Source organism: Nyctereutes procyonoides, unplaced genomic scaffold, assembly GCF_905146905.1.
Source record: "Nyctereutes procyonoides isolate TBG_1078 unplaced genomic scaffold, NYPRO_anot_genome, whole genome shotgun sequence".
Taxonomy (NCBI): Eukaryota; Metazoa; Chordata; class Mammalia; order Carnivora; family Canidae; genus Nyctereutes; species Nyctereutes procyonoides.
In genome coordinates this window covers 3,982,149-4,006,218 of record NW_026575159.1, presented here as the reverse complement: position 1 = coordinate 4,006,218, position 24,070 = coordinate 3,982,149, and the positions used below count along the sequence as shown (strand labels likewise).

Sequence of the window (24,070 nt, the reverse complement as noted above, 5' to 3'; positions counted from 1 at the left end):
AAAATAAAAGTATTCAAACTCACTTTGAAATTTCTGTAATACAAGTAGGGGAAGCAATATGGATCAATTCCTGACAACCTTATGGCTTATGAGAATTTTAAAAGGTATATAGAATATGTTTAATTAATTAGTAGAACCATTTGTTATGGATACTAGAAATACAAAGGTAGTTCAGTTGAGATTGCAGAAAGTGTCAAGATAAAAATCATACTGGGGCAACTGGGTGGCTCAGTGGGTTAAGTGGCTGCCTTCTGCTCAGGTCATGATCCCAGGGCCTTGGGATTCAGTCCTGTGTCTGACTTTTTGCTCAGTGGGAAGTCTGCTTCTCCCTCTTCCTCTGCCTCTCCCCCCACTCATGTTCTTGCTCTTTCTCTTTGATATACAATCTTTTAAAAAAGATACAAATCAAAATTTTGCAAAAGGTAAATAATGTAAAAAAAATAGATCATTTTAAAAATTCAATTCCAGTATAATTAACACACAGGGTTATGTTAGTTTCAAGTGCATTTCTCAGTGCCCATCACAATAAGTACTTTTAATCCCATTCACCTATTTCACCCATTTCCCCACTCCCCTCTCCTCTGGTAACCCATCAGTTTGTTCTCTGTAGTTAAGACTGTTTTTGGTTTATCTCTTTTTTCCTTGTTTTGTTTCTTAAATTCCACATATGAGTGAAATTGTATGGAATTTGTCTTTCTCTGAATGACTTCACTTAGCATTGTACTCTCTAGATCCTTCTGTGTTATTGCAAATGGTAAGATGTCATTCTTTATGGCTGAGTAACATTCCATTATGTATGAATATATTAAATATATATCATATTTTCTTTATTCATTAATCTATCAATGGACAGTTGGACTCCTTCCATCATTTGGGTATTGTTAATAATACTGTTATAAACAAGGAGTATGTATCTTTTCAAATTAGGTTTTTCATATTCTTTGGATAAATGGTAGTGGAATTACTGGATCATATGATAATTCTATTTCTAATTTTTTGAGGAACCATTATTAAACTGTTTTTCAGAATGGCTACACCAGTTTGTATATTCCTACCCACAGCGCACGAGGGCTCTTTTTTCACCACATCTTTGCCAAGAGTTTTTTTCTTGTGTTTTAACCATTCTGATAGGTATGAGGTGATATCTCATGTTGATTGTGACTTACATTTCTCTGATGCGTGATGTTGAGCATTTCATGTTCTGTTGGCCATCTGTATGTCTTTGGAGAAATGTCTATTCGTGTCTTTTGCCCATTTTATATTATTTGTTTTATTTTATTTTATTTTGGTGTTGAGTTGTATAAATTTTTTATATATTTTGGATACTAACCCTTTGTCAGATATGTCGTTTGCAAATATCTTCTCCCATTCAGTAGGTTATCTTCTGGTTTTGCTGATTGCTTTTTTTTGCTGTGCAGAAGCTTTTTATTTTTATATAGTACTGGTAGCTTACTTTCACTTTTGTTTCCTTGCTTCAGGAGACATAGCTAGAATTTTGCTATGGATGATATTAGAGAAATTACTGCCTGTGATCTCTTGTAGGATTTTTATGGATTCAGGTCTCATATTTAGGTCTTTAATCCATTTTGAGTTTGTATGGATGTAGCGTATAAGAAAGTGGTTCAGTTTTTCTTCTACATGTGACTGTCCAACTTTCCCAATACCATTTGTTGAAGAAACTATCTTTTTCCCATTGCATATCCTTGCCTCCTTAGTCAAAGATTCATTGACCATATAATTGTGGGTTTATTTCTGGGCTCTCTGTTCTGTTCTATTGATCTGTGTGTCTCTTTTTGTGCCAGTACCATACTGTTTTGATTATTACAGCTTTGTAATGTATCTTGATACCTGGGGTTGTGATACTCCAGTTACGTCGTCTTTTTCAAAATTGCCTTGGCTGTTTGGGGGCTTTTGTAGTTCTACACAAATTTTAGGATTATTTGTTCAGTTCTGTGAAAAGGCTGTTGGTATTTGATAGGGATTGTGTTAAATCTGAAGATTGCTTTGGATAGTAAGCACATTTTAACAGTATTTGTTCTTCCAATCCATGAGCATGGAATAGCTTTCATTTGTGTTGTCTTCACTTTCTTTCATTAGTGTTTTGTAGTTTACAAAGTACAAATCTTTTGCTTCTTTGGTTAAGTTTAATCCTAGGTATTTTGCTATTTTTGGTGTAGTCTTACCTGGTATTTTCTTAATTTCTATTTCTACTAGTTTATTAATGGTGTATAGAAATGCAGTGAATTTCTGTAAATTGCTTTTGTGTCCTGAGACCTTACTGAATTCATTTATCACTTCTAGTAGTTTTTAGGTGGAATCTTTTGGGCTTTCTATATATAGTGTCATGTCATTTGCAAATAGTCAAAATTTTACCTCTTCCTTACCGGTTTGGATGCCTTTTATTTCTCTTTCTTGTCTGATTGCTCTGACTAGGACTTCAGGACAATGTTGAATAAAAGTGTTAAGAGTCAACATCTTTGTCTTGTTCCTGACCTTAGCAGGAAAGCTCTAAGTTTTTCACAACTGAGTGTGAGGTTTTCCATATATGGTCTTTATTAGGTTGAAGTATGTTTCCTCTAGACCTATTTTGTTGAGGGTTTTTAACATGAATGGATGTTGTACTTTGTAAAATGCTTTTCTGGCTTCTATTTAAGTGATCATATGGTTTTTATCCTTTCTCATATTGATGTGATATATCATGTTGATTGATTTGTAAATGTTGCACCCTTGCATCCCAGGAATCAATCCCACTTGGTTGTGGTGAATGATTTTTTTGTATTGTTGGCTTTGGTTTTTTAATATTTTGTTGAGGATTTTTATATCTATGTTCATCAGAGAGGTTGGCCTGTAGTTCTCTTTTTTAGTAGTGCCTTTATCTTTTTTTTTTTTTTTAATTTTTTTAAGTAGTGCCTTTATCTGATTTTGGTATCAGAGGATATATTTGGATGCTTTCCTTCCTTTTGTGTTTTTTTGTGTTTTTTATGAAAAGCTTGAGAAAAATAGTAAACGGTAGAATTCACCTGTGCAGCTGTCTACTCCTGGACTTTTATTTGCTGGGAGTCTTTTGATTACTGATTCAGTTTCAGTATTGATAGTTGGTAAGAAAGGTTTGTGTGGGTCTCTTGTTATGGAGCCTTGCTCCACTTTAGAAAATTCCTGCTGCAGGGGTTAGAGGGGTTGGGTGTATCATGCCAGCTAGGTCCTAGCTGGTCTGCTGTAGGAAATCTATAGCCTCTTGGGAGGGAAGCTGGTAGGGTTATCAGAAGGGCAGGGGTAGCCGGTGAGGATGGGTAGTGTTAGGAAGGTTTGTGCATTGGGAGGAGATGTGGAACCAACTCCTGGCTGGAGAGGGTGTGTCCACTGGAGAATGTGGGGGTGTGGTGCTTTGTTAGGAAGGTAGGTGGAGAGTGTTGTCCACACTGATTCCTTGCAGGGACCCAGGTATCTGAGAGGCAAAGGGGGGAAATGGCACCTGCTACCCCTTTTGTTCTTGGAGAAGTCTTCCAACAATCCCTACCTGTCCAGCATAGGCTCTGAGATTAGTAAACAGATCTCCCTCCTGCATACCCCAGATATTTTTTCAAACTGCTGCTTTTATGCTGTGTCTCTTAGAGGCTATTTGTTGTGCTCTTTTTTTTTTTTAATTTTTTTTTTAAATTTATTTATGATAGTCGCAGAGAGAGAGAGAGAGGCAGAGACACAGGCAGAGGGAGAAGCAGGCTCCATGCACCGGGAGCCCGACGTGGGACTCGATCCCGGGTCTCCAGGATCGCGCCCTGGGCCAAAGGCAGGCGCTAAACCGCTGCGCCACCCCGGGATCCCTTGTTGTGCTCTTTAAGGGTGAGGACTCAGTGTCCCCTCCCTGCTGGCTCCCAGAGTCACACCTACTGATTTTAAAGTTCCAGGTATTAAGCACTGATGTAACAACTTGTGAAATTACATGCTTCTGGTTTTCAAAGTCAGATGTTATGGGGATTTGTTTTCCCTGTGTGCTATTCTTGTGCCTGGGGTGTTTGGCATGAGGTTTCCTTTCTCTCCCCACTTCAAGCCCAAGGCATCCCTCTGTTTTCTGAACAATCGCTTAGGTCTCCTTAGGAAAGTCTCCACCCATATCTCTGCTCTTTGTACCCACTTTGATGCAGCCTCTTTTTTTGCACTGAGCTGTAGAGTCTGTTCTGCCAGTCCTCAGGCTGTTTTGTGGATTATTTACACTGTTACAGGGTTACTAGTTGTATCCATAGGATGAGGTTGAGTTTGGGATCTTTCTACTCTGCTGTCTCCCAGAATTCCTCCTAAAAAGTAGATTTTTTAAAAAATTTTAAGGTAAGATAGAGACTCATAGCCATAGAAATAAAATTAAAATGACACTCAGAATTAAGATAATTATGAAGCTATTTTAGATTAATAGGTTTAATTCTTCTCTTCATTTGTACTTCCATGGTTCATATACAAAAAGACAGTACCTTTTGCCATTTAAAATCTAATAAGTTAAAAAATATATAAATTTTATAGGTTGTAGTTTCTGAACAGAGTACATTAAACCTAGAAATTATTTAGAGTCTTATAAAGAACAGAATCAAAGAAGAGAGTAAATGTTCATAAAACACAAAATTTTGTCAAAGCAACACTCAGATTAATTCATATTTTTGAGTGCTTATTCAGCTTTTAAAACCTTGATTGAAAGTACAGAAAAATACAACAAAGGCAATGAAAATTATCAATGTTGAAATTACTAATATTAAACCTGATAATTTCATTTCAAGAATGAAAAAAGAATTAGAAATGAAATGGCTTTTTATGGGAAGTGATATAATAATAAAAATGACAAGGAATACTGTTATATACTTGTACGATTTTCTCCAAAACCTGAAATGCCCTAAGTGACACAAGTGTTACTTTATCAGATCAGTTAATGAGGAAAGAAATTTGAGATGGTTTTGTTTTGTTTTTCAGTGATTCCACTAAAAGGATGTGATGGATTTATTGGTCATTTTAGTGCATTAGAAAAAAGTATGTTTTATATAGAGAGATAGCCTTCATTTATCTTTATAAGGCAAATAGAACTCTATTGGAATATCCAGTGGAAGCTTTGCACTCCCTGCAGGACCTAAATTAACATAGATACAGGGGAGCTATTGGATATTTATTAAAAAAGAAAGTTGACATATTTGGTAGTTGACAAGTAGTAAATTGATTATAGTTGACTCATTTTTTAAAAATTACTTAAAAATTTAGTGAGAGTGTTGACATTTACATTTTTGCAGACTTTTCCATTTCTGGCATAAACTAGATTTTTTATACCTACTTTCATACCTGATGTTATTTTTTTCTGAAGGATATGAAGAAAACTTAGTCTCACACATACTTGTAGTTAGAAAAGAGCTGTTTTGGGTATCCCTGGGTGGCTCAGTGGTTTAGCCCCTGCCTTCGACCCAGGGCGTGATCTTGGAGTCCTGGGATCGAGTCCCACATCGGGCTCCCTGCATGGAGCCTGCTTCTCCCTCTGCCTGTGTCTCTGCCTCTTTCTCTCTCTCATAAATAAATAAAATCTTTAAAAAAAAGGAAAAAAAAAGCTGTTTTAATAAAGCCTTTTCAGATGTGAATATTCTTTTTTGGTAATCCAAAAAAACTCAAGTAGTGGTACTTTAAAGGTTATTATAAGTGGAATCTGAAACCTTATTTGGTTTTTTGAATCCTAAACTATAGTGGTCAGTCTTGCACTTGATGGATTTTGTACTCATCTATATAACATCATACATTGGTTGGGAAATCTTGGATCCATGAGTTATGCAGATATTCCAAATTATGTTCACATGCAATACCAAAAAAAAAATCACTCATTACTATCACCACTAAACCTATTAGAAAAGGCTTAAAGTACTGGAAAGTAGCCAAGCTCTTGGTTGACAGATATTTTCAAAAATTCTGCTTTTTATGGGAAAATTCTAATTTTATCATTTGTTTTTCTTAAAGTTTAAGCTCACTTTAATTTTCTAGAAAATATCTGCCAAATACCCAATTCTGAATAGCGTTGGTTTATCTGTCATCCATTGTTTTAAGTAAAAGTAGTGTTCTGTGAGAGAAACAAGTAAGCTTACAAAACTCAATCTTACAAGTGCTTTTCCTTAAAATAACTGAGACACTGAAGTATATTGCAGAAGAGCATTATACATACTTCCCACTAAGTCATGAAGAATATTAAAAAGATTAGTATAGAGGGGTTGAATTTTATTTTTAATCAATAATTTGTACTGCTTAATCAAGGACGTAGTTTAAACAGGCTTTTTTTTTTTTTTTTAAGATTTTACTTATTTATTCATGAGACACAGAGAGAGGCACAGAGGCAGAGATAGAGACTGAGTGAGAAGTAGGCTCCCTGTGGGGAGCCTGATGCAGGATTTGATCTCAGGAACACAACCTGAGTGAAAGGCAGATGCTCAACCACTGAGCCACCTAGGTGCACCGGCTTTTTTTTTTTTTTTTTGACTGCAAGTATGGTAGTGGGAAAAAACAGTGCTAGCATAGAATGATGCCACTATCCCAATTTGTGCTAAGATACTCAAATTTTCATTTATTTGTTTGTTTACAATTCATTGAATTTTAGTAACTTTACCAGATATTGCAACCATCACCATAAATCAGTTTTTGGACATTTTCAACTGCTCCATAAGGAACCTTCATGGCTGTGGAATTGTGTTTTTGTGTGTATGTGTTTTGTTTTGTTTTGTTTTTGTTTTTTTTTTTAAACAAACAGTGTATTAGCACAAGTGGAAAATAACTACTCCTGCAGGATTATAGCTTTCACTTTTCACTAAAATACTGTGCTTATTCTTCACTTACCATAAGGTCAGGTTACCATTGTTTTTTCTTCCACATTAGTAATGTCTTCATGGCTCTTTTTGAGTTTTGCTTGATTCTAATCTTTTTCATACAAAAATATAACCAGTTGGCTTGGCATATCATTGTGTTAGCCATTTTTCTAGATTGTGGAGTACCTACCAGTAAGTAGTGTCATATGCATTTGTAGGTCTACAATCAGTATGTGCTTTTCAGTTGTCTTTCATTAATACAAGAAATTAGTGGAGAAGTTACTCTTCCTGTTTTCAGGTTGTTTTTTTTTTTTTCTTTTTCTTTTTTTAAAGATTTTATTTATTTATGTGACAGGGAGCACAAGCAGGGTGAGTTGCAGGCAGAGGGAGGGGGAGAAGCAGGCTCTGGCCAAGCAGGGAGTCAGATGCAGCGATCATCCCAGGACTGCTGTGGGATCATGACCTGAGCCAAAGGCAGATGCTTAACCAACTGAGCCACTCAGGCAACCCTGTTTTCAATTTCTAATAACACAATAATACAATTAAATGTGGTTCATTGAATATATTAATCGATAAAACTACATCAAATTGATAGTTAATATAGATTTTGGACATAATTTTTTTTTGTAAAACAGAAAAGTTCTTAGTTGATAATTTGTACTTTTGTACACCTTGAAGTGAAAGTTTAGGTGCCAGTGCAGGTTAAATATGTTTTACATCATATATATTACCATTTCTGACATAATTTATTCTGAATCTAAAATGGAAATGATTTGCACATTTGAAAAATGTTGAACTTTTAAATGTAACATCTATAAGATAAGGTATCAAATATAAGACAAATGTTCATAGGCTATTAGAGAAAAGAATGCATTTGTGATACAATGCCCTAGTTACTTACTCTCCAATTGTAAAAAGATTTAAAGTTCAGTTGGAGTCAAACACTGCCTTGAGTGTTTTCTAACTAAAAACATAAACACCCTAAGAAATTTCTTTTTTTTTTTTTTAATTTTTATTTAATTATGATAGTCACACACAGAGAGAGAGACAGAGGCAGAGACATAGGCAGAGGGAGAAGCAGGCTCCATGCACCGGGAGCCCAACGTGGGATTCGATCCCGGGTCTCCAGGATCGGGTCCTGGGCCAAAGGCAGGCGCTAAACCGCTGCGCCACCCGGGGTTCCCCCCTAAGAAATTTCAAGTTTTACTGTTAATAGTCAACTGGGTGGTATTCAGAAATTGTCCTGACTGACCTTGCCGTCTCTATTTTTCCTGTTTTTGGACTGTTCCTGATAAAACTCTTTCTCATGCAGATATTTTAGCTAATCTAGCACAAGATGATGACATTTAAGGTTTCCATCTAAAAAAAATTTTTTTTAAATTAAAGTTTATCCTCTGAAGTTCTCCTAAGTGACTTGCCTTGTTTTTTGTTTTTGTTTTTTCAGACTGTCTTTCCAGAAATGCCCTTCTTTTCTTTTTTTATACCTATCTCAGCCTGCCTGTTTTTGAAGATCCAGCTCAGGCTTATTTCAACTTTCATGAAGTCCTGTCTATATATTGTGTCTACTTTATATTTGATATTTAATTACTTAATGCCTTTAAAATAAATAACTTATACTTTATTTTTCCTTCTAGAGTATAAGATGTATGAGGACAGAATTTTTATTCTCTGTGTTATGATAGCATCTGGCACATTAGCTACTTATATATTTTTTTTATTTTGGGATATTTTGTCTTTTGATTACTAAATGATCTGACTTGCAATTAGAAAACACTGCAAAAAACTTCCATAAAACTATACAATTGGAGCAGGGTTTACTAGAGAAAAAATATACTAAAACATTTTTAATTACCTATCATGAAATTATACTTAAATACAATAAATATTGATGTTCCTATTTAAAAGAAAAAAATAATAGGGGTACTTGGGTGGCTCACTTGTTAAGGTCTGACTCTAGATCTCAGCTCAGGTCTTGATCTCAGGGTTGTGAGTTCAAGCCACAAGTTGGATTCCACATTGGGTGTGGAGCCTACTTTAAAAAAAGAAAGGAAAAATAATAAAATTAGATTTCAAAAATAGAGGAGTTAAACCCTCTATCCCTAAATAGTTTATAATCCAAACAAATAATACAAGAAGTAGCTTAAAAACATATTTAACTAAGTACTGATGTATTGTGCATTATAAATACAGTAGGTTTAACAGTTTCCTTCCAGATCAGTAAGATCTGGAAAAGTTAGAAGAGTCCAGTAAAGATGAACATTGATCCTGATTTCAGTTGACAGAAAAAGAGTCAACAAGAAAGAAATAGAATAAAATAGTACAGCAGACATGTGTAGACTGTTAAACCACATCTGTGATTTTGCTTGTATTTTAATTAAAATAAAACATATCATCACTGATCCTACAAGATTGTGAACTAAGATAACTTAAGAGTCACTTTATCCCCCACTCCCCTTCTTTATGTATTGATTTATGTAGATATACATACATAGGAAGGATCACTTCTGTTCTAGAAGGTAGGGAGTTCCTGCTATAGTTTGGAAGTCTAGAGCCATGGTAATACTGTATACTAAGGGTCTGGACTGTGGGCCACTGCCTTTTTTTTTTTTTTTTTTTTTCTTATGGCCTATGATCGAAGAATGGCTTTTACATTTTAAATGGTTTAAAAAAATTTGAAAGGAAAATATTTTGTGACATGTAAAAATTACATTGAGACTATAGTTTTCATGTCCATAAATTTATTGGAACACAGCCATGTTCATTGATCTGTATAGTGTCTTTGGCTGCTTTTGAACTATAAGGACAGAGTTGTTGTGACAGGGATCATACACTGTTGTACTCTTGTTGCCTCACACTGCTACTCAGTGCATTATGAAACCAACAATGCTGCACATACACCTGGCCAATGTTTCAAGGGCCCTGTTTATATTGCCATACTGCAATACTTCACCACTTTTATTACCAGTGCATACTCATCATGTCAAAACAAGAAAAGTGGACTTCAAATGTGCTTTTAAGGCACAATGGAGTGGGGATTATTTTGTTCTGAATTAGAAAGCAAAACATTGAACTGACACTATAGGTATGCTAAAAGAGTACAATTTAATTTATATTGCAAGACTGTAAACACTCATTATAATATTTAATATTTAAATAATATTTATAATATAATAATATATATAATATATATAAAATATATATAATATAATAATAAAATTATTAAATAATAATATTTAAATATTTAAAACGTCATTCTAGCAGAATTTCCTCACAAAAATTAGTGAAAATAAGACTTGAAGCAGATAAGTTTCCTAGTGGCTCTTGTTTCACCAAGTAGGGAAAGCCATTTTACCAATGATGATTCTAAATCATGTTCAGTTGAAGTAGCTGAAGAAATAATGTTCAGAAAAAATAAACTTGTTTAAAAATATTAGCTTTTTGGTTGAGAACAGTTACTGAGAGTTGAAGTTATCTGGAACAACGTCAATAATCAATTAAAAAACAAGGCACGTGATTTTTAGTGATTTTCCTTGGGTCTTGAGGAGTCAACAGATGTTTCCAAATGGCTTAGTTGTTGATTTGAGGAATCAGTGTTGGATTTGAAATGACTAAAGAATATACCTTTATGAATAGTCTATGTGGAACAGGTATAGGTGAAAATACTTTCAAAGTGGACAAAACACTAATTTAATACAACCTGAAGTGGAATCTGCTAAGATATAAAACTTTGTGGCAGATACATGTGGAAGAAAAAAAGTTCAAAACCTATTGACACCAGATACTTTGTGGCAAATACTTGAATCTGTGTGTTCTCTGCCTGCCTGCCTGCTAGCTTTCCTTCCTTCAAAGAGAGAGAATGAACAAGGGTGAGGGGCAGAGGGAGAGGAAGAGAGAGAAACTTAAGCAGGCCCCATGCCCAGCATGGAGCCCAATGCATGTTTTTATCTCACCACTCTGAGGTCTTGACCTGAGCAGAAAGCAAGAGTTGGATGCTTAACTGACTGAACCACCCAGGCACCTCATGTGGTGGTATAGTTTTGAACCATTTTTGTCAACAGTGAACTTCATTTGCTCCTGTGGACTTAACTGTTCTCCATGAATTTTTGTCAGAAATAGAATATCCTGATTTTCCCTACTTAACAACAGTTGGATGGCTTACCAAGGGCAGAGTTTTAGTGTGACTTTTTTGAGCTCAGGGCAAGATTGAATTTTTTCTGACTGAGAAAAATTGCCCTCAAAAATAATTATCAAGCCTTGGATGGCTCTGGAAATTAACTTTGCTATAACGTGTTACTGTGTCTTAATTCACCCTAAAATTTCAAAGTAAAATAGTATTTATATGAAAAACTATATTTTAGGGAACCCTGGGTGGCACAGCGGTTTAGCGCCTGCCTTTGGCCCAGGACACGATCCTGGAGACCCGGGATCGAATCCCACGTTGGGCTCCCGGTGCATGGAGCCTGCTTCTCTCTCTGCCTGTGTCTCTGCCTCTCCCTCTCTCTCTCTCTCTCTCTGTCTCTCTCTCTGTGACTATCATAAATCAATCAATCAATCTATGTTTTAGCAGTCACTGTCACTCTGATGACAACTAACATAGAATGAATAAGAAATAATATCCAGCTGCTTTGTTTTCCATTCTTTCACATGATAAAACAAAAAAGGAGACCTTCATTCCCACACAGATTTATAGCAGATCCATTTTTCAAACTCAAATTACAGTTCCAGAATGTTTTAGACCTCATTGTTAGGTACAAAGGAAATTTCCATATTTCAAATTCACTTAACTGTGCTATTGAATTGGAAGTGATTTATCTATAATGTAATATCATAAGGGACAATATCAAAATAATTTAACAGAGTTCTATAATGCCTCCCAGCTGATAAATATGCTAAATTAAGATCACATTTCTGTCAATTGGTAAGTTTTTGAGCTAGGTTCATGAAACACATTTACAAAGACGGAGTATGTAAAATTAAGAACAGCATTAACAGATAAACATTTGCAGTAAGTTTTAATGTTAGGATCTTTAACTTTGAATGCAATTAAGCACAATTATCCCCAATAGATAAATGCTGTTCTTCTCATTAGTAAATAAGTTATTTAAAAGATCATACTCCACTATTAATACTTTGAGTTTTATCAATAAAATATTTTGGAAATTTTTCTCTTTTTTAAAGATTATTTATTTATTCATTCATTCATTCATTTATTTATTTATTGTGAAATACGCAGCAGAGACATAGGCCAAGGGAGAAGCAGGCCCCCTGCAGGGAACCCAGTGGGGGGGTTGGGGGGAGGGGTCATCCCAGGACTCCGGGATCATGACCTGAGCCAGAGGCAGTTGCTCAACCACTGAGCCATCCAGGTTCCCCCAGGAAATTTGTTTTCTTTTTGGTTTCTTACATATAAGTACCTATACAATATTCTCAGTTGTGCCTCCTGGCTTGCAGAACCTAAAATATTTATTATCTGCCTTTTAGAAAAGTTTTTTCTAACCCCTGCCATATACTCTCCAAGAGTGGGATTTGATTTCCCAAGAAATTCTCCTATATTAAAAACAATGAGGATATATGTGGTGCAGTAATAGAAAGCTAGGATAAGTAAATATGTTTAACATTTCATACCATAAACTTAGTTTTTTAAACTATATGGATAAGTTTATTAGTTCCAGGAATGCCTATTTAAAATTACTTACTTGAAAATTAATATTGAGGAAAACAGTCATCCTTTCCTGTGTTTGTGCATGAGATCTCTGGTAAGAGAGTATTGAGACAAAAAATTATTCTGAATGAAGATTGCAATTTAAAAATTTCTGCCTGAAACTCAGGCATAATTTTTCAGATAATGAAACTTTTAGCCAACTTATTTAGTTATTTTTCTCTAGAAAGTGGTTTATTCTTGAGTGAGTGTTGATTCTTTTTATTCCCTGCCTTGTTTAGAGGAAATTTAAGGAGGGACTAAATATTATTAATTGTTAGATTATTAGCAGTGTCTAGGGTCCTCTAAAGAGTTCGAACAACATTTTATTGGTAATCTACTACATGATGAAATACAAAGATTTATTAATATCGTGGTCTGGAAGAATTTGGAAGATAAGGTACCTGAGCTGGATCTTGAAGAATGGCTAGAGTTTAGGCTTCCAGAGGGATGTGTTTGGGAGAATATGTGGAGTGAGCTTTAAGAAGTAGAAAAACAGGAAGCAGTCAGTGATGGTCTGGTGGGAGATGAAGCTGGATGGTACTTTGGGGTTTATATATTCAGCCCAGAGTAATGGACTGTATTGACATGTATTTCCAAGGTTGGCATAGTGCCTGACACTTCAAGGTACTTCTTGGATAAAAATTATGGAGCTATTTAAGGAAATTGAGCAGGAGGAATACAGGGTAAACACCAAGTGACAGAGGGTGGCCAGCTGCATCAGAATCGCAGGATTTGTCAAATATTAGCTGAGCCCCTGTTGACATTTGTCTGACATCTAATCCTTCCTTTCTAATTCCCTGTGCTACCAGTTTAACCAGAGCCTTATAATACTGTAACAGTTTCTTTCTCCCTGTAGTTTCCAGTCTTTCATTCTCTGAAACTTTAAGTGCCTCATTTTCTGATTATGATGACTGATTTGCACATAGAAAGTTTTCACACATTTTTCCAGAAGGTGAATGACTGAAAGCCATAGCTTAGCAATCTTTTGGAACAGACTGACAGCATGTATAGGGGCCTTCCCAAATCCTGTTACAATAATAATAGGATTATTTACCTCTGAAGTGAGTCTTCATAAAAGCTGGCATTCTCCTCAAACTTTTGTTTTTTTCATTTCCTTGGAGGAGATGGTCCTTATAATTATTCTTAAGTATTCTCAGTCTTCCGTTACTGAAACAGCACAATGTAATTAATGGGCCATTCAAGGTTTCTTTGAATCACACATGGTTGATTATAGATTTAGAGAAACTGGGTTATTAAATTTAAAAATACTAAAGTTATTTAAATTTTTACTATAGGTACCTTAATGCAATTCAGACAATGTGTCCACATATTCTGCGATATTTGACTACAGCCGTCATAACAAACAAAGATGTTCGGAAACGCCGACAGGTGCTAAAAGATCTTGTTAAAGTTATTCAACAGGTAAAAACTAAAATCTTTATTAAGTTTTAAAATGTGTCTAAACTAGATCTAACATATGTTTCTAGAGTAAGACTCTTAGTTCTTAAGGTAAAAATGTTTTAAAAATAGGAAAAAGGATATATGCAGTATATATATTGAGAACGGAGCCCAGGATACTCAACTGGGAATTTACTCTATTTAATTCCAAGATATACTTATGTTAGATGTGATATGAATAAATAGTGCTCTCTGCTAGGTGGATAAATGTGTCTTCTATATTAGTGTTGCATTTATTGCAAAGAGTGAAGGAGATTTGGAGCTTGGCACTGTCTTTTGGGAGATGACTTACCTACATAATTCCAGAGTAGTGATCTTTACAGAGGATACAATATTAATAGTCTCCAATTGTACAAAAGCTGTAGCCCTACTGGTTTGATTTTAGCGAGTTTCTCAGCAATAACTATGGGTTGGAAAAAGAGCTTACTTATTTGACCTAAGAATAAATTAAATAAGAATACCCTTACATACTCGGGGATGGTTCATCACTGTTTATTGACTAAGGGAGACTTTTGGCAATAGAGGAATGTGAAAGCCTTTGGTGGAATGGTTGTAGGATGATAATTTACAGAACTCAGTCTGGAAGGCATTATAAGCTTAAGGAGTGGCCTAGAATCAGGATATGAGCAATTGTTTCAAGAAGATAACACTAGGTATTTGCTAGAAATTAATGGTAAGGGAGGAGAAAACATGAAGATTAGAATATTCCAGAGGCAGTCTACCAAACAGTGTAAAATCTGATCCAACTTACCTTTGACTTAATTTTACAGGAGTCTTACACATATAAAGACCCAATTACAGAATTTGTTGAATGCTTATATGTTAACTTTGATTTTGATGGGGCTCAGAAAAAGCTGAGGGAATGTGAATCAGTAAGTATGAGTTTTTACTTATATATTAATAACATTATTTAATGTTTGGATATTGGATATTGTAAGAGTTAACTTGCAGTTTTTTAGTAATTAAATCAGAAACATTAATCTTAAAATACTTGTTTAGAAATGTGCTGGGGTAAAGACAATTTTTATGGTTTTTTTTTTTTTGACATTTTTTTATGTTGCCATATTGTATCCCTTTTGTTAGTAGTTTGTTAAAACATTGGTGACATTATAAGTTAATACATATACCCGTAATTCCATGTCTTATCTTATATGAGTAAATTTATGAAGTACTTCATAGGTATGTGTAAGATTGTATAAAATTTCACATGCTAAGTCTGATTCTCCATTTGTTTCATAAGTGGGCCTATCTTTAGAATTTTTCACATGATTGTACTTCGCATTTGCTATAAACCAGTTAAGGTATAAGGATGTGTATTTTTTTTTTGACAATAATGTCTGTTGTTAATTGATAGAAACTAAAGCACCTCGGAGCAACTGAGTGAGTCAGATTTCTGGTTTTTTTTTTTGTTAGTTTGCAGAATTTTAAGAAATTAAATGAAAAAAAGAAAAAAATGAAGAACCTTTTATTTTTTAAAGATTTATTTATTTATTCATGAGAGACACAGGGGGATGGGGGTGGCAAAGACACAGGCAGAGGAATAAGCAGGCTCCATGCAGGGAGCCCAACATGGGACTTGATCCTGGGTCTCCAGGATCGGGCCCTGGGCTGAAGGCAGCACAAAACCACTGAGTCACTGGGGCTACCCAGGAACTTACCTTTTAAATGCATTTACCAAATCCAAAGTTATTAGTTGTCAGTTTCATTTTCAAACCCAAATATTAACACAAAATATAAAGAATTAGTTCAAGAACTAAGATCTTCTCTAAGGAAAAGAAGATTATCATGTAATATAACTTCAGAGGTGATTTTCACACATTGGACAAAATATAAAATAGACTACAGTGTGATAATTTGTGTTCATGTAGTTATATGCAGTGTTATTATGTATTGGTGTACATTTGTTAAATAGACACTAATGAAGTTAAAATATTCTCTTTTAATTATGATACCATCTGTGAAGTAGGAGCCAAAGCCTTGAATTTTTTTCCTTTATTTTCAAGTCTACTTACTTTACATATAAATATGCATATTTTTAGTCTGTTCATAACTATTTTAAGAACCTAGAAAAGATGTTATCTACAAAGCATTAATGTAGGATAATGAACAGGACAAAACTACTTTGTCACAAGGTTGCTCAAGTCATCAATAGAACAAGAAAACATGGCAGTGCCTAAGGTTTTTTCTTGTAGCATTCATTTATCTCTTTAAATTGTTAGAGGCTTGAACATACTGTTCTAGAAGGTGCTGTGGTTTGTCACAAAAAATATATGTATTAAAAAATATATATATAAGGTTCTGTGGTATATAGAACTTGTGATATTAGGTGAGAGAACTGTAGTAAACGAACAATGAGTAAAGCACAGGAAGTATTTTGAGTCACATTTTTGAAAATTGCTTGTCAGTGCTATTAATTATTTTTTGTTAAATTTTCATACATAGGTACTTGTGAATGACTTCTTCTTGGTGGCTTGTCTTGAGGATTTCATTGAAAATGCTCGTCTCTTCATATTTGAGACTTTTTGTCGCATCCACCAGTGTATCAGCATTAAGTAAGAACACCCTGATTTGATTTGTATTTTTCTACTTTTAAATTCCTAGAAATTTCCATTTACTGTAAAATGACACTTCATAGAATTCCAGTTAATTGGATTTTTATTTTATTTCCCTTTGCTTTAGAAGAAAAAGAAAACAATCTGATAGTGATTTATTTAAAATCCTAACTTTTGTTTTTATTCGGGATGCTAGTACTACAGACTCAGAAATACTTTCTTTAACTTCTACGTGTGTGGCATAGCAAGATTTTTGGAAATGGTAACTTCAAGGCAGTATCACGATAATTGTCAGTTACCTTTTTAAAGAATACTGTTATGCCTTATGAAAAGAGAAAAGAAAAATAAAAAATAGCCAGTTTTAGAATGGTTTCAGCAGAAGTTCAAATAAGGAAGAAGTTAGCCCTTAGTGAATCGGAAATACTGTTGAAAGACCACATTTGGTAATCATTTCAGTTAATTGAGTTTGTTTCATTTAATTATATATTTGAATTTTCATATAGTAAACTCCTATGACATCCTAAAATGTTGAAACATGGAAAGTATGGTGAATTTCAGTTGAAATTTTCTTTGTTGTGTGAGAAAATTATTGGCGGAAAAATTGTGAAACTTATATAACCTATTAGAAACTAATTTTACATATTAGAATTTGAAAAATAACTAGCGCCCTTTGGCCACAGAAGAAGTCAAAACTAAATATGCTTCATAAATGTTTAAAAAATTACTTTAATGTTTGTCTCTTTGGAATTGTGTGTAGACCAAAGTTTTTCTTTAGTGCCATTTGTTTTGCTGAGGCATCCGTACTTGTTTGCCTATTATTACTGGGTTGTTATTGAAGTGGTTTTTCAGAGTAGAAGTATCATGTAGTCATGAGGCTTTTCCTATGGGAATTAAAGCCTTGACCAGTTTTATTAGTACTTTACTAAAGCTAGCAGACATAATTAAAAAAATTTGATTCTCTTAAATAATACATTCAATTCCTAATATGTCATTGGTTGTGAAATAAAGAGATGAATCATATGTGAAATGCTAGTGGACAATAGATAACTGAATTCTTGTGCTGCCTTTTTTTTTTCCCCAAAGATTTATAATTTCAGCCGTGTGATAGAAGGATTCCAATACTTTGGTTTTCTTTGTGGGCTTTTCCCCTATTTCTCTTTAGAATATGATCATTTGGGTGTTTTGTTTTATCTAGAACTAACTTAATTATCTCTGTTATGACTCTTTTTTTTTTAATTTTTATTTATTTATGATAGTTACACACAGAGAGAGAGAGAGAGAGAGAGGCAGAGACATAGGCAGAGGGAGAAGCAGGCTCCATGCATCGGGAGCCCGATGTGGGATTCGATCCCGGGTCTCCAGGATCGCGCCCTGGGCCAAAGGCAGGCGCCACACCGCTGCGCCACCCAGGGATCCCTGTTATGACTCTTTTGAAAACAAATTCTCCTTTTTATATCTTTAGCACGTAGTATACAGAGTATACTAGTCTAGTACACACAGTATACTAGTCTAGTACAGTATAGGTGTTCAATAAATATTTGTTGAATGAATAAATTTTTTTTCTTTGTAAAGTTGATATCAGTGTAGTTTTTATGTTTTTGATTCCTGTAGTTTTTTATAGTTTTGAACAAAGTCTAAATAAAGCATTTTCAGGTTAAAGTTCTAGTGGCTGTCTAAAGTCCAGAAGTCTTTTCTCTTTTCCAACAATACTGTTTCCTTTTTATTTTAGTTGTTTAAATGTTTTTGGCTACCTGTGGAATGTTTTCTAATTCATTTCATTTATATTAATGCATTTTCTTCAAATATTAAGGAAGAATTTGAGTTGGAAAAAATCTTAGGAGTTTCTGATCCAGCAGTGCACAGTTGCTGAATCATCAACAATAGGACTTTTTTCTGCAGTGATGGAAATCTTTTATAACTACATTATTCAGTATAGTTGCCAGTAGTCCTTTGGTAGTTTTTGAGCGCTTTAAATGTGGCTCAAGTTTCAAGTTCTACAACCATGGTTTTTAAATCGTGTGTGTGTGTGTGTATTATGATGCTTGTTTTCAGATGAGCAGTATGTATATATATGTGTGTGTGTGTGTGTGTGTGTATAAGTCCAGTCAGAGCCCCTTCATGCTGTTTAGCCTGTACTGCTATTCAGCTTTCCTCTTGACTACTGAATTACTTCTGTAGAGCCATAAGATTTCTGGAAACACTGTTGATACCAGAAAAAGAGATGATTCCTTATTTATAGCTGGAAAACTTAAGGCTCAGAGACATTAAGCTGCTTAGGTCTTATTTAATGGAGAGCCTGGACTCTAATAGGTCTCTGGCATTCATTGTATTGTGTCTCACTATAAATTCTTTTTTGGGGTACCTGGGTGGCTCAGTGTTAAGCATCTGCATTCAGTTCAGGTAATGATCCCAGGGTCCTGCGAGTCTGAGTCTGCTTCTCTCTCTGCTACTCCCTCTGCTTGTGCTCTCTCATACTCTCTCTCTGTCAAATAAATAAAACATCTTTTTAGAAAATCAATTTTTTTCTTTTTCATTGTACACTAATGATATTTTTAGAAATATCAGATTTAGACTAATTTGTCTTTAGTCTTTTCACTAAAAGAGGATAAAGATGAATACCATGTCATTGTTTAATTTTGTGTCTTAGAATTATTAATAAATTCATTTTGTTTTACAAATACACATTCCCTGAAGCCATCTCAAACTTTTTGGATCAGATTTTCTGAGTATGCTCTGCTATGTTGTATAACAGAGCTACTGTACTATACCTTCAGAGTGGTTATTTGAAAACACATCAAAGATTAAGAACTTGCATCAGGTTGCCAGTTTTTTAGGCGCACATTCCACAGTCTGTTAACGTAATGGAAAGAAAAGTCAATGACTTGATATTTTTAGTATATAAAGAATTAAGAAGATAGGAGCAAAGCAGAATATATAGCTTCAGGTGAAAAAAGAAATACTCGACTTAGAGCAACAATGAGATCTCTAAGGTGTGTATCCAGTAGGACTTAGGCTTTTTTTTTTTTTTTTTTTGAGAGGGAGAGTAAGCATGCACATGCAAATAGTTAGGGGAGGGGCAGATGGAGAAAGATACATACATGCAATCTTAAGTGTTAAGCAGGCTCTGTGCTGAGCACAGAGCCCAACATGGGACTGGATATCATGACCTGAGTCAAAACCACGAGTTGGACACCCAGCCTACTGTGCTACTCAGGCACCCCAGGTTTTCCTTTTTTAAAACTGTTTTAATGGGTTAGGAATATGGTTTAAAATAGTTAGGCGTTTAAGTTGGCCTTTTATAAATTCAGAAATCATCTTAATTCAGACTCCCAAGGATTTGAAATCCATGATAATAATCTACCAAGCTTAATGCTTACCTTTAAACAGTACATAGAAAAAAATCATTGTTCTGTAACCCAGGTTTTTAACCTAGCTGTACAGAACTTAAAATAACAGCAACTTAAAAATAAATAGATTTTCTGGAGTCACCACAGATCTTCTGAATCAGAATCTCTAGGATCAGGGTTTGAGAATATGAGTTTAAAGCTTCCCAAGTATAGTCAGCCTTGGGTAGAAACATTGCTCTAAAGTAATGACTTATAGTATTCACAGCACAGTAGAATCAAGTGGGAATTTTTTTTCCAAGTGGGAAGCTTTTAAAAGAAAAATAAGGGGTGACTGAGGGGCACCTGAATGGCTCAGTCAGTTAAGCATCTTAACTGACTTGTGGTCATGGGATTGAACCCTGGGTCAGGCTCTGTGCTAAGAGTCTCCTTCAGATTTTCTTTCCTTCCCTTTCTGTCCCCTTCCACCCCACTGTGCTCCTATGCACTCTTTCTCAAATACATAAATCTTTTAAAATGAATGAATGAATGGGAGGGAGGGAGGGAGGGGGGAAGGAAGGAAGAAGGAAAGAAGGAAGGAAGGGTGGATGGGCGGGTCCGACCCCTAAAAAACTGAAACATTCTCTGGGAAGGAGATCTTGGCATCTATATTTTTTTAAAGCTCCTCTAAGTAATTCTTCTGTAAGACCTCTTAATTACACCTTTTATTTTGAGATAGTTCTGGATTCATATGCAGTTGTAAGAAATAATAAAGAGATCCTCTTTGTTCTTCATACAGTTTCCCATTTACACAGTTGACATTTCCAATATAACATCTTGGAATAACATCTGACAAACTGTAGTAAAATATTACAGCCAGCATACTGACATTGATACCTTCTCATCTGTTAACCATTTCTACAATTCTGTCATTTAAGAATATGCAAAAACTTTTTTAAAAGGTAATGTTCAACTTTCCCAAGAGGATAAATACACTATGTGTCATGATTATGATGTAATTAGTAATAGCAGTGTAACTAGTACAGGTGTTCAGAGAAGGAAGTGTTACAAATGTGAATGAGTGCCTCTTCTGGCCACACACTGGTAGAAGGTAGAGAGCACATCCTCAGAGCTTTAAGTCCAGAAGAAGAAACATACTAAATGAAGATAAAATTATAAATTATGATAGGTGTTTGAAGAAAAATATAATTAAAATGACATGGGCATAATTAGTATGTTGGAAAATCAGAGAAGTAATTTAGATTGAGGCTTTAATGAACCCTGCTAACTCACTAAATGGAATTTTTAAAAATATTTTATCTATTTATTAGAGAGAGTGCGAGAGAGTGTGAGCAGAGGGAGAGGCAGATTCCCCGCTGAGCAGGGAGCCTGACACAATACTTGATCCCAGGATCCTGGGATCATCACCTGAGCTACAGGCAGGTGCCACCCGGGTGCCCCAGAATGGAATATTTTAAGCTGCAAAGTAAATTCTCTTCCACTGTATACTAATCATGACAAATTACTCCAATCACTAGCTTGTGCTGACCTATCTTTGCCTCTAATTAAAATTATTTGATACTCTATCTTCGGGGGGGGGGCAGAGAAGGAAGGATTTGTCTCTGTCCTCCTTACCGTCTAATAGTCGACACATTTTAAATGCTGAAGAGAATAGTACATAGTATAAAACCAAGGTTGTTTATTAAACAATTCTTTCTATTTGTGATTTGGAACATTCTTAGTTGATAGGTTTCTTGACTAATGACTGAGCACATGTGATAGTTACATCTTTATAAAAATGCATATTAAGAATGTTTTTATCAGTTTATATACAGTCTTATAGATTTGTAGGATAAATAACCAATCTGTTTACCATAAAGTATGCAGCATCTGTCAAAAAAGATTACTATGGTGGGATTTAATTTTGTATAGCTGAATAATTTATCAGATATGATGTGTGTCTGAAATTTAAAAGCTGTTCTAGAATAATTCTTGGACCAGTTTTCAGTTGTAGATAAAAACAAAGCATGGAAGTAATATTTTGAATGTGTGTGATAAACATGTTGGAGTGTACACTTGTGTAATTTTTTAAAGAAAGTTTGGCTTTTCACAAAAGAAGGTATTTGCCAACTACGCTTGCATTTCTTTAAGTTATGAAGTCATTCTACTTGATTTTACTAAGTAACATTTTAAATCTTAATATTTTTCTTAAAGTTCTTATTATTACACAGCAGTTTATATTCATAATTATACTTCCTGATATTAAGGAGAAATAGAAGGGTGCACTTCCAGATGAAGACGAAATAGTTTTAAAAGCCTTTTTGCATTTCTGTGTTAACCAAAAGTAATATATGACCTACCTCAGAGATGTGGGTTTGGTTCCAGGCAATTGCAATAAAATGAATATCATAATAAAACTAGTCAGAAGAATTTTTTGGTTTCTTAGTGCATATAAAAGTTGTGTTTACACTATAGTCTGTTAAGTGTGCATTATAGCATTATGTCTTTATTTTTTTTTAGCATTATGTCTTTAAAGAACAATGTATATACCTTAATTTAAAAATATTTTATTACTAAAAAACACTAACCATTATCTGATCTTTCAGTGCGTCATAATCTTTTGCTGGTGGAGGGTCTTTCCTTGATTTTCATGACTGCTGACTGATCAGGGTAGTGGTTGTTAAAGATCGGGGTGGCTGCGGCAGTTTCTTAGAACAGCAGTGAAGGGATCCCTGGGTGGCGCAGCGGTTTGGCGCCTGCCTTTGGCCCAGGGCACGATCCTGGAGACCCGGGATCGAATCCCACGTCGGGCTCCCGGTGCATGGAGCCTGCTTCTCCCTCTGCCTGTGTCTCTGCCTCTCTCTCTCTCTCTCTGTATGACTATCGTAAAAAAAAAAAAAAAAAAAAAAAAAAAAAAAGAACAGCAGTGAAGTTTTCTACATGTATTGGCTGGCTCTTCCTTTCACAAATGATTTCTCAGTAGCATGTGATACTGTTTGATAGCATTTTACTTACAGAACTTCTTTCAAAATTGGGAGTCAGTTCTCTCACATCCTGCTGCTGCTTTATCAACTTAAGTTTATGTAATACTATAAATCTTTTGTTGTCATTTCCAATAATCTCCACCAAGAGCAGATTCCATCTCAAGAAAGCCATAAGAAGCATCTCCTCATCTGTTTAAGTTTTATCATGAGATTGCAGCATTTCAATCCCATCTTCAGACTCCACTTTTCATTTTAGTTCTCTTGCTATTTCCACCACATCTACAGTTACTGTCGTCTTGAATCTTTTAAAGTCATCTATAAGGCTTGGAATTAACTTCTTCCAAACTCCTGTTAATATTTCTATTTTGACCTCTTCCCATGAATCACAAATGTTCTTAATGACATCTTAATAGTAAATCCTTCCTAGACAGTTTTCAATTTACTTTGCCCAAATTCATCAGAAGAATCACTATCTATGGCAGCTATAGCCTTAGGAAAGGCTATTTCTTAATAAAACTTGAAATTACTCCTTAATCCATGGACTGCAGGACAGATGATGTGTTAGCAGGCACAAAATCAACATGAATGTCATTGTGCATCTCCATCAGAGCTCGTGAGTGACCAGGTTTATTGTCAATGAGCAGTAATATTTTGAAAGGAATCTTTTTTTCCTAAGCATTAGGTCTCAATAGTGGGTTTAAAATATTCAGTAAATGGTTTTGTAAACAGATGTACTATCATCCAGGCATAGAGCAAATTTGACATAATTTGTTTGTAGAGCACAGAGTAAATTTGACATAATTCATAAGGGCCTTACGAGTTTTGGAATGATAAATGAACACTGATTTCAACTTAAAGTCACCAGCTACATTAGCCCCTTATGAGAGAGTCAGTCTGTCCTTTGAGGCTTTAAATCCAGGCATTGACTTCTTTTTAGCTATGAAATTCCTAGATGGCGGGATCTCTGGGTGGCACAGCGGTTTAGCGCCTGCCTTTGGCCCAGGGCACGAACCTGCAGACCCGGGATCGAATCCCACGTCGGGCTCCCGGTGCATGGAGCCTGCTTCTCCCTCTGCCTATGTCTCTGCCTCTCTCTCTCTCTCTCTCTCTCTCTCTCTCTGACTATCAAAAATAAATAAATAAATAAAAAAAAGAAAGTCCTAGATGGCATCTTCTTCCATTATAAGGCTCTACTTGAAAATCTGTTTGGTATGGTCACCTTCATTAATTATCTTGGCTAGAT

General features: G+C 35.0%; 1 protein-coding gene across 1 annotated transcript in view; it reads left to right on the top strand.

Annotated features, from left to right (window-relative positions):
* The window catches only part of EIF3E (eukaryotic translation initiation factor 3 subunit E), a 54,048-nt gene that overhangs the window by 20,363 nt on the left and 9,615 nt on the right, over nucleotides 1-24,070 (top strand). Inside the window, exons 8-10 of the mRNA XM_055314060.1 lie at nucleotides 13,806-13,932; nucleotides 14,739-14,840; nucleotides 16,411-16,520. Coding sequence (XP_055170035.1) covers nucleotides 13,806-13,932; nucleotides 14,739-14,840; nucleotides 16,411-16,520 — 339 coding nt within the window. The remainder of the gene's footprint in view (nucleotides 1-13,805; nucleotides 13,933-14,738; nucleotides 14,841-16,410; nucleotides 16,521-24,070) is intronic.